Source organism: Callorhinchus milii, unplaced genomic scaffold (genome assembly GCF_018977255.1).
Source record: "Callorhinchus milii isolate IMCB2004 unplaced genomic scaffold, IMCB_Cmil_1.0 Scaffold10, whole genome shotgun sequence".
In the NCBI taxonomy this organism is placed as follows: Eukaryota; Metazoa; Chordata; class Chondrichthyes; order Chimaeriformes; family Callorhinchidae; genus Callorhinchus; species Callorhinchus milii.
In genome coordinates, this window is record NW_024704751.1 from 2,697,377 (window position 1) to 2,711,425 (window position 14,049).

The window sequence follows — 14,049 nt, forward strand, 5'->3', positions numbered from 1 at the left end:
ATGGGGGGGGGGGGGGAGGAAAAGGGGGAAAAAAAGAAACTGTGTGAAAACAGTACTTATAGAAAAAGGACTCGGAAAATAAAATTTCACAGTCCTGACCTTATTGCCAAAAAGTGGAGCTAATCAAAAAAAAACGACACTGTCACAGGAAAAAGATAGACCTACTCCAATAGTTAGTTTGCTACTTATCTGCTTCTAAAGCTACAACATAAAAATATAGGGCAGGTAACTGCCCTTAATCTTACTAGTCCTAGTTAGTCACCCTTGAGAAAGACACCAGCATTACGCCAGTATTACACTGTCTTTTTCAATATTAAGTTTTCACTTGTACGTGTTTCTGTTCCCCTTTCCCTCCTCCTCCCTCTCCCCCCAACCCCCGCGCACACACATTTACAGCTCTTTACAGCCAATAACAGTGGGGGAGAGCTGGAGAGGGTATTTTTACGTTACGGGTAACCCTTTATGTGTTGTCAGCGCCTTGTGACGTCCTCCCGACATGAAAGGCGCTGTACAAATGTAATTTCGTATTGTATTTTGTATTGTTCTAAAAGCACAAATGTAAAAGGGACCCATTTTTCTCGGTCGAAAGGGTTCGAAAGGGAAACAGTGAAACAAGTCAAGCAACGACAAAAGTGTGCATTGCGCAGACAGCACAACCTGCACACACACACACACACACACAAACACACACAGAGGAGATAGAGAATAACGCCACTATATACTCAGAAACCACGAACAGCAGGAAAGAAAGCTGTGATTCAAATAAAACTTTAAAATAAATCAAGAGACACGAGCGAGAGAAAAAAAATAGGCTATTATTATCGACGCCACTTAAAATGTCATTTTTTTTCCTTATTCTAAGATTATTATTATTATTACTATTATTATTATACAGTAGACCCACTGAGATGATGTAATTTTCTTTTCTTTTTTTTATTAAAAAAAGTCCAGCCCACAGACTGCCATCTCCTGTGCTGTTGGCTGATGATGATGTAGTGCTCGTTTGTGTGTGTTTTTGTCCCCTCATTTTTGTTGACATCACCTGAATCTGGGCCCCATCAGTACGTTCGCCCAGCCTTGCCTGGAGCTCCTGCTAAACTCTTTCGGGAGGAGCAAGAAAGATGGAGAAGGGAGCAGGGGGAGAGAGAGGGAGAGACAAAAACAAAATAAAGTTGTATTTCCAAACCCATTTCACAAACCGGAAAACATCTGTCTGAATGACTTTAATGGGGAAGGTTGAGGATGGGTTGTGTGTGGGTGGGAGGGTGGGGGGTTTAACAGAGTAAATAGTGTCTAGAAATCAGCAGAGAAAGGATGACAGAGCGATTCATGAGACAGGAAAAGGAAGTTACGGTTCACGAATGACTCCCAGTGGGAAATTAGTGGCTATGTGTGATGTCTGATGGTTCTGAGAGCGGGTGGTGGTGGTGGTGCTGGTGGGGGTTTGGATCGATAAACTACATTGATTCTTCTGATGGATGTCCCCACTGAACATCTATTAGGAGGGGGAGGTGGTGGTGGTGGTGGGTGGGGTGTGGGGGGGTGGGTGGGAGGAGAATGGCTGCTTTAGGAATGCCCGTCACCTCAAGGCTGAGCTATCAAGGATTCCCCATGTTCCCTCTCCCTTCTCTGTGTGACAAAAGTCACTGTATGACTCCTTTCTTGTGCTTCCCATTAGTTTTCTCAACTCTCCCCTTCTGTTCCTCCGTGTTCCCTCCATAGCCCTGTGGTGTCCTGTGGCTCAGTGGTTAGATCACTCGCCTCGCAAGCGAGAGACCTGGGTTTGATTCCCGGCAGGAGATACACATAATAAGCATCCAGCTTTTCTGTGTGATTTTCCTCCTCTGTGATTTGGGGGTGGGGGGGGGGGGGGGGGGGTGCGCAAGGGAAAAAGCACATTTGGTGGCCTTCAATGGTTCCCCTATTTCCGAGCTAAAGCCCAGGAAGCTATAACGTGGGCACGAGGTTGCATTGTTACACTGCACACCAACAGCACAGCAATATGCTCACCCCCGCAAGTTCCGATTGCATTTCAGGCCATTCCCTCCTAATATTTTGCCTGTATAATGGGGCCATCTGTCTGAGGGTACGGGGCCCTAGGCAGGAACCAGGCTGATATTTTCACCTCTTACTCAGCTATTCAGCAAACATCACCAATTACCCCTGGTCTGTACAGCTCAGTATCTCACCAAGTAGTGCAGGAACCTATTGAGCCATCATCAAGGACCTTCTTACCATCTTACATAGAGTCATGCAAAAGGACATATTTATATACAACGAAAATGACACGGAGCAAAAGAAGGGGAAAACTAGAGAGTAGAAAATGAGTGGAGATTCAAGGAAAGCTCAAGGTTTAGAGAATAAGTGAGGCAAGCAATCACAAAAAAGTTTTGCTAACCACTACTCAACTGGGACTGACCAATCTCGAGATATCAACTCAAATCTAAATGTTTTGGTCTCATTTCTGGTTTAATGTTAATTTGGGGCTCCCCACAATGGTAGAATTCACTCCTCTCACAATCCAGCACTCCCGGGTGTCAGGTTATCCCAGGGATAGAGCAAGAGTCAAGCCTCACTTGTCTATGTCCCAACCATGTGCCTTTACACCCAACCTCAAAAGAGCACCTTCCACTGTATCAATGAGACTTCTCCATTTCCTCATCCCTTTCCATCCTACTTATCATCTGGACTAAGTAAACCTATCCAATCCAGGTGAAATTGGTGCTGAATTATGGCCTTTTTTGGGGGAGGGGGGTTGGGGGGGAAGCCTGGAAAATTATAATAATAATCCTTGCATTTGATATAGCCCCTTATCACATCATTGAAACTTCTCAAAGCGCTTCACAGAATATACTGTAAAGTGAATTGACTGTATATTTTGTGGGCAAAACGTGACAGCCAATTAATTGCGCACAGCAGTGTCCGCAAGCAGTCGTGGATTGAGTGAACAAATTATTTTCTAGTTATTTTGAAGGAATTATTACCCCAAAAAAGCGATCCGCCAATCGACTAATCAGGATCCTACTTACTGCTAGGTAAACAGAGGCGTGTGGAGTAAGGAAACTTGCCCAGTGTTTGGCCCTGCTGGGAATCGAACCCAGGTCCTCGGTATCCCCTCTGTTAGATTCTAAACTCGGTCCCAGAATGAAAGATATCATGCTACCCTGCTACGGCCTCTCCCCCCAAATTACATAGGTCTTTCCTTTCAAATGGGAACGATCGCTAACTGACCAAACCATGTTACAAGAATAGCTTCAGTGGCAGAAGAGTGATAAAAGAAGGTATAAAGGGGTATGTAGGAAGTAATGGCAATGTGTGCAGGAGCAGAGATTAACTACCTTAGGAAAAGTGAGGGAAAGAAATGGTAGAGAATATATAATATAATACCTCAAAAGTGAGATGGCAACCAACCACCTGTTTGCTTTCAATGGTATCCGTTTGTAAAAGCCGTCGCAATCAACGGTCCCTAAAATTGTACAGTTATTAGCTCCGTCAGTGCTCAGTACATAGTCACACAAGGCTAACACTTATGGTTTTCAGAAAAGAAAATAAGCTTGCAAAATGAAAAGGATAAAGTGATGGTTGATCGATAGGACACATTTCTGAGTTATGCCAGGTAAGGAGCAGCTTCTTAAACTCATTCCTCCTCACTCTCCTCCAAACTGGCAGCTCTTGAAAATACCCAGAAAGTTTCCTGACTGAAGCTCTGGAGCACCTAGTTCAGCTGACACTGCATTAAGGTTGAATGAACTGTATGGTTCGATGTGTATTCTTTTGCCTCAATGTTATTACCTAACGTGTTCATTCGATTCAAGAACGTTGTTGAATTGAGAGAGGAACGTGATAATTAGGCTCCTTATTTTAAATCCACCCATCATCACTTAAAAGGAAAGATGAATTCAACAAACAGCCTTTCGTCTCTTGTTATACTCATACAATTCAGTCAGTTTGGGAAGCTGGGCCACAAGCTGTTTTGTAAGGAAACTTACTAAATGGAAATGAAGATCACCAACGTTCTGAACCTGACTTTTTAAAACAATAGGGAACAACTCCTCGCTGTGGGTTAATCAAAGCAAAACCAAATGAGAAGCTCACAGGTACCAGGGCTCCTGACAGACAGGCACAGCTTGGGTTGGACCTGTTCTCAACTGGTTCTTTCACTGAACTGCAGTTTGGAGAGGCTGTCAATCTACAGTCCATGCCTTGTTTTCCAACTTACGTTGCCACGGCTCACCCAGGGCAACACAATTCCAGAATGCATGAACTCTCTGCACTATTTACAACTCTTGTCTATAATTAGAGCCCTGAAATGGTTGTTAGGCTGACTAACAGATTAGGGACCCAAAACTGACTAAATGTTCTCTGTTGGAGATCTTCTCCTCTAGGCTTATTTCCCCCCTTCCAGTTTTCTCTCCTCTCCTCCTGAATGTAGCTTATGCTGGCAGCCATCAGCATCCATCTAGCACTTAACTCAAGTGGCTATGTGCGAGTCTAGGGTATCTGTGAAGAGCATCACAACCACACCCAACCCTGTTCTCATCCCTCGTGGTCCTCATGCTCTTGGGTTTAAGGCCATTGTCTTCAAATTTAACATGTTCGATGTTGTTTGGGAAACTGCGATGGGAAGACAGATAGGGTGGGTATTCGGAAAGATAAGATCAAAATGGGTCTAAAGGCCTTCTTAAGCCAAACCAATATTTGATCTTGGTAAATGGTCTTAAGGAAATTCAGTCTTAATTTACAAGGTTTTCCACGATTCCCTTTGGGTAGTGATAACCATAAGCTTCCAAATTAACACTGAATTTGAGGCTCTGTTTTTTTTTACCCCCAAAACCCTTTCTAAAAAATTGTGAACTTAGATTTGGAGACAACAGACTTTAAGCTTAGGAGCGTGAGAGACGTCACTCTGCTGGGACTATTTATTGTCTGCAAATTCTTGAAAATAATTTTTGGGAAAAAAAAACTAGCTTTCAAATTAAGGCTCAAATTTGGGAATTGTTCTTCTAAGTTTTAACGCTAAAAACGAAAGCAATGAAGTTCCTTCTTTAAAGCAAGGAATTTCTGGCACCTGATTGTCCACCCGTGCACTTTCCAACAAGGCCACCAGACAGCAAACAAGAGGAGGAGGAACCTGGATGGTCTGTTCTCCTCTCTCTCTCGCCTGGAGACTCTGTTCCCAATTGTAGCACCTCCTTCACTGCCCCGAGGCAGGGCAGGGTATGGTTTGGTACCACATGTGGCTATTGGGAGCCTAAATGCTTTGAGATTTTAAGCGAGGCAAAAGAGCTCAGATTGGATATAGCTGAAACCTCACATTAGCTGTTAATTTCCTAATAAATTAAGCATTTTGTTTCTATTTCTCGGCAGTTGACAGGAGGCACGGAACTACTGTGTCATGCAAGACTTTTGCAATGCTATCTCACCAGGACTGACAACCTCTCCTCGGGAATACTATACGCTCATGCCAACACAACTAGTATTAAGAGCACTGCATTTTGACACAAACACGTACAGTTATTAAGGCAAGTTCCAACTTCAAAGCACTTCATTTGGTTGGTCTATGTCGGCTGGATATAAAGAAAATACTAAATGTACAGCTTCGCCTGAAGGTTCCAGATCACATTCCTTCTCTGAAAACCCAGGAGATTTGAACCACGTTTCATTCTTTTTTGTAGTATTTAAATTATATTTTGGGAGCAGGGTCAGTGTGTGTGTGTACGTGTGTGCGTGTGTATGTGCGGAGGAGAGTGTGGGAGGAGAGAGGGAGGATCAGTTTGGGTTACAAATTGGTAAACGTGTGAAGCACTTTGGTGACTTGGCAAGCGAGGTAATGGAAGCACTTGTTAAACCAGACTTTAATCATCACAGGAAGCCCAGGACTTGATTGATGTTCGCATGTGGGGGAATGAATCTGTCCATCGTCCCCACAACGTCTCAGTGATTTTATTCAGTGAGCCGTGTGGGTGTCCCAGGGTTGATCCCTGTGCTCTACTGAGTTATGTGATCTCAGCCAAGCCTGTAGTTGGGATGCTGCCATTGGCCTCACTGACCCAACTGAGAGAGGGGAAGATCTGCCAGTGTTTCCACTCCTGATCACTGCCCAATGGTGGACATAGAGGTGAGAGTGTAATCACATGGGGTTCGATGTGGTGCCAACCCCACCCTCTGCCCAGATCAAATAGTTCCATAGTATTTGAAGGTGACTGGCATCTGTGGTCAATGGGTCAATCAATCAAAGAGCAGAGATATCTGTACCCGTGAGCTACTAGTGAGGACCACTGTTCCACCGGGTGACAAGAGGAGGGAGCTGGGAGAAGAGCACGTTAAATAATAATAATCCTTGCATTTGATATAGCGCCTTATCACGTCTTCAAGACTTCTCAAAGCGCTTCACAAAAACCGAGGAAGGGGCGAAAGGGATTTCTGAATGAATGGACACTTCGCAGCCTCCATAGACCAACCCAAAACACTGGCCACTAGTAATATCAGTTTGGCAATCTTTCAGCCATACATGCGTCACACAATATTGTTTCATTCATTAAATCAGCGTTAAGGAAAACACAACAAAAACATTTCTGTCCGTGGCCGGTTTAAGATTCCACGTCTCCCTGATTTAAATGTGACATGGAATAGACTCAAAATATCCTTTTGACTGAGCACTTTATCTGAAGGTTTATCAATGAGAACTGTTTTTAATTTCATAATGAAAGACATGATTTAGCTTAATTGGGCACATGTGCACTTTCCACAGCTACAACTTTGCTGCTGACTGACTGCACTTAAGGGTAAATAAAGCACCAACCTGAGGGCTTTGGAAGTGTCAAGCCCAGAGTGCAAAGCGTGAGTGAGGGTTCTGAAGTGGATTTAAGATAATCTTTCAGTCTGTTTCATTGGATCTTTCAGCTGTTAAATGTTTGGGGCCCCATGATAGCCTCTCATTCACTGTACTGTCTCTCCTTCTGTCACTTCTGTCTATCCTACAAGTTTAAAGAAAAACTCAGTTTATAATTAGAGCTTCCGTTCCTTAAATGATGACCCTCAATTACTGTGTCATTCCCAATTCCCTTTCATGTATGTTCATACATGAGTCAGACAGACAGTATCCTGATCACATAACATATAAAACACTTCAGGTCCTTTTGTAATACATAAGCCCCCTCTCCTCTCCAGTGTCCTCTTGCAAGTAACAGTTCTGACATCCCATCCTGTTATATGTAACGTGTGTAATCCCATCCCGTGGCATGTAACATGTCTGAAATCCCCAGCTTTGGGCCTCAGTTTCCGGACAGAAATATTTTGGCGTTGCTCTCTTTAAGCAAGGCACGGTTTATCATGCATTTAGTCAAATAAAACGCAAGTTAAACAACAAACATTCAGTATTAATTATTAGAGTTACTGAACCTTCTGGAGTGTGACATTGTGATTCACCCACAATAGGATGATGTGACCTAACTGTATCTCGGAGTTTCTGTTATATACCTGTACAGGATGCCTGTTCCTTGGATATGAAAATTATTACTGTTAAATGGATCAATAGATGGTGAGGACAAAAGTACGTAATGGAAATTTTAAAATCCACACACATTAAAATATATACTTTTTAAACTTTGTTTTTTCCATAGCGCAAAAGAAAATATTCCTTTCAAATTAACTTTTTGTTGTTGTTGTTTCTCTCTTTTTTTATAAAAAAAAACACAAAACAAGACGTTTAGCTGACCGGGTACGTCAGGAGACACAGATAACACACTCCAGATGAAACCAACCTGACCTCTGACCTTGCTACCAATTATCGAAAGGCTCCCGCACGATACAGCGTGAGTTCATTCCTGGGCCTCGTGGGGGAGGCGGGTTAGCGAGCAGCAAACAGGCCAATGCGAGTGGGCGGGGAATGGATGGGGTTTGGGGCTGAGCGGGTGGGGTTGGGGGAGCGGTTGGGGTTGGGGGAGCGGGTGGGGTTGGGGGAGCGGGTGGGGTTGGAGGAGAGAGTGAGTGGGTGGGAGAGTGAGTGGGTTGGATTGGGTCGGGAGTGACAGGTGAGTGGGTGGGATTGGGTGGGTGGGTGGGAGAGTGAGTGGGTGAGGCTGGGTGGGGAGTGAGTGGGTGGGGAGTGGGGGGTTGGTTGGGTGGGGGGGTTGGTTAGCATTTGGTACAAGGGTTGGTTTAACTAACTTGGGATATGCTGCAGTCGGACATTTACTGGGACGCCCACTGTTTATATTATTGCTCTCAACCAAGGAGACAAATATAGACATATATTTTTCCACTTTTGGACTTAAGTCCAAAGTGTTGCTACCATTTTGTGTTCGTGTTTGCATATTTGTTTTAATAAAGAGACTTTAAAACGGTACAATTTTAATTTGCAGGTTTGCTACCAATATATAGTAGCTCGGACCACATTCCAGCCAGCCCACAATGGCGGGTGTTATAGAGGTACACTTGTAAAATAGTTACTGTGGTAGGCTCGGTCAGAGGTTAGGATTGACACTGTCTTTTGTTCTTTCAGTTATAACTGTAATATTTAGTTTCAAACCAAATGCTTGTATTAGACATAGGCAGAGAAGGAGAGACAAAGAGAGAGAGAGAGAGAGAGAGAAAGAGAGAGAGAATGCTAGAGAGACTTAAAGCTCACTTACCCCAATGCTGTGTCCAAAGCCAGAGCCTGGCTGAGGGCTGGTGGCACTCATGTAGTTCCCGACGCCGGAGTCCTGGCTGGCTGTACCGTAGATATCAGCCACTGGACCTGGGCTGTTGGCCCCGGGGAATCCACCAGGCCTGGCTGGGTTGGTGCCTGCCGGGGAAGCAGGTCCCCCAAAATTCGGTTGAGCAGTGTAGCTATTCAGGACTGGTGTGCAGAGAATAAAGCTGGGTATGAGGCCGGAGCCTAGCATGCACAAAAACAAGCCAAACACTAAAACAGCCTAAGGCCCAATTTCTAACACTCAATCCAAGGCCATGCGATAAAAGACAACAGCAGTACTCATGATGGTCAGCCCATACTACCACTAAGAAGCTTCGAGCCTCATAACAGTCATTCAACACACTATGTCAACCAGAGATTCTAGGTGCTCGTTTTCACCATCCGTCACAGAGTTCTGACATCAGATTTGATGCTCATGCAGAAATAACAGTTTCTAGATCTGGGCACGTTGAGACAGCATTCACATCCCATGCAAACTACAAAGGAACTAGAGTTCTACGACAGAGCATGTTAATATTTTCAGCTAGGGGTGAATAACATCCAGTGTATAGGAGTCAACAGCTCTAGAGCAATCTGGGGGCTTCTGAGGATACATGTCATTGCATATCAGGGCTGGGTTGAATCCCTCTAGCACTGCGGTTCGTTTTTTTCCCTTCCATCTTGGTGCAATGGACAAACTAGTAATTTGATCTGACTTTTCTTTGCATGGGATTTGGTGAACAGGGCAGAATTGGCCAAAACCTATTGCTATGGGAGAGGGTGGCAGAGTAGAAGACGGGTGGGGTGGGTGGCTGGGTGGGGGGCCTGGTGGGGGTGGAAAGGTCATTTTCTTTCTAGCCCCCAAATACTGTGCAAGTTAATAACTGGTTTGATGTACATTGGATACAATGTCCTCAGTAACACTGCATTAGAACTGAATACCAAAATACACGGGAATTAGAGATGCTCAAAAGGGTTCAGATTTCCCATCTTGGGACGCCCAAATTTTCCTTTATCTCAGTGACCCCCAAAAAATGACACGTTTCCCCCAACGCGTCCCCCACACAAATGGCGCTACTTTGAAAATTCTGACAAGGAACAGGTTATTCAAGCCAAATGTTCAAACGTTCATAGAGTTTCACAAATCTACATCTTCACCAAAAGCTACGTTCTTCCCCCTTCTGGTCCAATGAACTGCTCTGCTGGCGGGTGTCGTGAGGTGCAGAGGCGTGGTGAGGGCAATGACTGGGAATTCACCTTATTCCACCATCATAGGAATAGTCTACTGAGAATGGGGGGAAAGCACAGTCATGTTGGAGGGAACAGCTGAAGATCTACGTTCAAGATTACGTAGAGATTTAGTTCAGAAACCTGCAGAAACCCATTACTTGTCAGAATTCAGAATGTTTGCTCTCGGTTACTTAGCTTCACGGCTCACTGAACGGTCCCGTGAAAAGCCTGAGCAGAAACTTGCTACGTTTAGAGGTAATTATTCTCAACGGACAAACAATGGTGGGGTTGTTGGTGGGGGGGGGGGCTTGGGGAAGGCGGGGGGGCTTCCTGCCCTTGCCACACTTCTGAGACTAACAGCACCGCTCTCCTATGCAAACATAATGCCATTTAGATTTCTCAAAGTCAGCATTAGGGTTGGCGTGCAAAAATCCACTCATCTGAGCATAACATTTATATTCAGGGGACCTGAGGCTCTCCCTCATTTCCTCTCCACCCCCCCCACACCCCCGAACGATTCCCTAACTCTAGCAGTAGCAGCCGAAGGTCAATTCCAGCTCCAGAACACGGAGTCACCGAAACACAAGTTGTGTTAAAGTACCACAAGCCATTTAACAACCTATCCCTGACTCCCCCACTCACCCAATAAAAAAAGAAGTGTTTTTGGACTGACCAACTTGCAGAAGCATCAGAGGTTCTAAATCTGCCCCAAGCCTGAGTTTATAGATCTCCTTTGGGCACCTCAATTCAAAGCTACCCTAGGTTTAAGGTCAGGAGGACCATCTAAACATGGCCTTTGGTCTTCTGCCACTAACATTCAGGTTATCATAGTCTTTCAACGGCTTAACTGGGTCAATAGCTCAGTACCTGCACTTTACTGATCTAAGTTGAGAAGGTGGCAAATTGGGCTGATACAATTGGCCCCCACCACCATTGGCCAGCCGGGGAGGAGGGGGAATGCATAAATATCCAGTAGATATTGTAATGGGGCTAGATTCTGGGTTTAACTATTCAGCTGTGATGTGCACTGCCCACTGTTGTCAAAGAGCTTCCTTCCCAACACTCACTGTCTAGGCCAGTCATAGGAAGCATTGGGCACTTGAATGAGATGCTCTAGGTCTGAGGTTACAAATGCAACTGGACAAAAAGCTGGTTCAGAGAGCCGCCTGACAACACTTGCGGTCACCTTCTATGGTTCTGTGATTCTGCGAGACAGTACTTTTGGACTGCGGTTGTGGGCAAGAGAGTGAGAGAATTGATTCACTCTATCATTATATCGGGGCTGTGAATTTACATCAAGGCCTTTCTCTCAAGAAACTGAAGGAGGTAGGGAGGGGAGGGAGAGCGAGGAGTGTTTGCTTGATATTCAGGTATCTGGCATCTCAAGGCTTTTTCTAATGGGTCTGAATAAATATTCAGGAGCTGGAAAATATTTGAGGGTGAATTGAATTCAATCGGGCACTGGGGCTGGGTTAGAACCGGGAACTGTCCAAGCATTGTACAAGAGATAAATGTGGATTCCTGCTACATTACAGTGAAACCTGCGTTAAACAGTCACCTGAATCCAAGTGGTTGTTTCAGGGAAAGGTGGCTGGGGATCGAGTAGCAAATACTGTAGAGCTAAACCCCTAAACCAAGCTCAGGGGAGGGGTGGGGGGATGGTTAGAAAAGGTGTGACTGTGCTTCGGGGAGGAGGCAGGTAATCTCGATGTAGCTTTTCACTTTTACTTACATTGCTTACCTGTCATTTTTACCAGTGGCTGTGGCCACGATAGCAGGTGGCTGTTTATTCCAGGTGCGGATCCTATTTAATTAAATTAGAAATCTGTTGGTTTGGAGAAGAATTGGCTGCTTAAGAGAGGTGACTGTTTAATCGAGGTGACCATTAGGACAGGTTTGACTGTTCTACCTGTCACAATTTACTCTCCCCCACCCTTCCCTCACTATGACATGTACAGTGTTCATTTAAAGGGCCCTGGTTGCCTTATTAAGAGCCACCCCATGCAATTGTTACACAAAGTCATATGGAACGGAAACCGACCCAACTGGCCAGTCCGGGTGTCTACACTCCACACGAGCTTCCATCCACTTTTCCCGCTCCCCTCACCTACACGAGGCTCACTGATGAGCTGACTGATTGTGCGTTTTGGGGACTTTTTTTTATAAAAACAATTGTACTTCCTTACAAAAAAAATAAAATACACAAACTTTCATCAAGTCGATTTGTGCATTTGCACCCGTGGGTTATTTCTCCTCTATACTAGCCCCCTCCCCCGAATCTCCTCAACTCCCCCCCTCCCAAATCTCACCACAAATACAACAGCAAACCCCCAACCCCCCCCCACCCTTACCCCATTCTCCCTCCCAGATGTCACCGTATTCTGCACTGCTCTGAGAATCTGAGTTGCTTTAAGGTTACTGTTGGACACACTCTGTTCCTACTCAGTCGGGAAAGTCATCAAAAGATGACTTTGAGACGTCCTCCCGACGTGAAAGACGTAATATAAATGTAAATTGCATTGTATTAAAGCTAAGCTCCTGACTGTGCAGAGAGGAGCTTATGTGAAAGCTGGTGACACCTGCCAGTTAAGATTCCCTTGCAGGAAGCACTCGCCAGCTTCTGGTTGTATGAGTTATCGTCAGCTTGGCACCCGCCTGGTACCCCTCCCCCTCCAGACACCTCGACTGAACCGCCCACAGCCCAATACGGTAGTCGGTCTCTCAGTTGTCCCGCTGTTGCCAAGTGTTTATATTAATGCTTTACGTTGATACACAACCTAACCTTGGAGCAGCCTCAATCAACCCTGCTCCGACATTGTGAAGTTTTGCTCTCGTAACTCGGGGATGAATTATCATGTTCCCAGCTAAACCGCAGTGTGAAGAGTACCGACTGTGCCAGCAAAACACGGGGTTATCACAAGATCGCTTTGGATGTAGAAGGTCCTTCAGTCTGTTTGATATCACCCTTCCCAAATACCCATCCTACCGTCATCCCACCTGCGCTGTTTTTAAATGAATCCAGTGTCCTGTCCTCAGCATCCCTTCCTGGAAACCTGTTCCAGTTGTTAACTACCCTCTGGGTAAAGAAATACTTCCTGGCGTCTGCCCTCAAACCGCCCTTCACTGCCCTGAACCTGCTGCCTTGGCAAATCTGAAAGTCTTGTTTTGGGTCGTACATTTCCCTCCCGAGAAGCTTCTTTTCAAGACCGAGGAGCCCGAACTTGTCTAATCATTGCTCTTAAGCCTACTCCCCTAACACTAGGGGATCATCTTTGCAGAGGACACCGATGGCAATGTCAACCCTCAGGTTTGCGGGGCACATTGCGATGAGGGGAAAGGGTGCGGGGAAGAAAATAACACTCTATGAAGCTCTACCTCATTCCCCTACCTCACTGCAACACCCAGCTTCCTCCTTGTTAAACCATTCCAGTGGACTGCATCTCTCGCTTCCCCCTTAACTGCTGCGATATGTAAATAATCCAGTTTAGCCCTACTCTGACTCCTTTGTGTTTTGAGGCCCAACATGTCCCACAGTGTCCAGTGCAGGGAACACAGGCACGTCAATTCTCTCTCAACCTTAATGCCTCTGAGTAGGTGAAAGCTGCCCCTGTAGATCACCAACATCCAGAAATATCGTTGTAAAATTTATATAGTCACCCCTATAAATATCAGGCCCGACAGGAATAACAGATGCATTTAATTAAAATTATTTTTTTAAAAAATGCACTGTGAATGTTAATCTACGAAAGTATCAGAAATATGAACCAGTTAATTAATGATGATAACTAGAGTCTGACAAGAATATGCTTGGAGTTCATGGCAAGACTGTTCAGCAGCTTATTTGTTACCACCCCACCCTTCGCTCACCACCTTTCAAATAAATCAACTTCAGTAATAAGCACAACTAGACTATCACAGGCAGTGTGGGAAATTGGTAATAAGAAAGAATTTGGATTTTTATAGTGCCATAACTCGCCAAAACATCTCCAAACGCCTCAGACCTAATTATTATAGAGTGTCGTGACTGTTTTACGTCAGCAAACACAATATCTATTTGTGCCAGCAAGATCCTCACAAACAGACGTGAGATGAATGATCATGTTTATCTTGGGGAATGTCGGCCAAGACACCGGGGGTAGGGG

The 14,049-nt window shown here is 45.0% G+C and overlaps 1 protein-coding gene across 8 annotated transcripts in view; it reads right to left on the minus strand.

Annotated features, from left to right (window-relative positions):
- Positions 1-914: 914 nt before the first annotated feature.
- Positions 915-14,049, minus strand: part of msi2b (musashi RNA-binding protein 2b) — a 217,566-nt gene continuing 204,431 nt past the window's right edge. For 2 of the 8 annotated variants that reach the window (XM_042338447.1, XM_042338444.1), the window contains exons 13-16: positions 11,640-11,711; positions 8,634-8,842; positions 3,388-3,466; positions 915-1,100 (exon numbers count right to left, since the gene is read on the minus strand). In XM_042338447.1, the coding sequence (XP_042194381.1) occupies positions 3,425-3,466; positions 8,634-8,842; positions 11,640-11,711 (323 nt within the window). In that variant the 3' untranslated portion in view covers positions 915-1,100; positions 3,388-3,424. The remainder of the gene's footprint in view (positions 1,101-3,387; positions 3,467-8,633; positions 8,843-11,639; positions 11,712-14,049) is intronic. The other 6 variants (XM_042338451.1, XM_042338449.1, XM_042338448.1 and 3 more) reach the window with 5 other exon arrangements.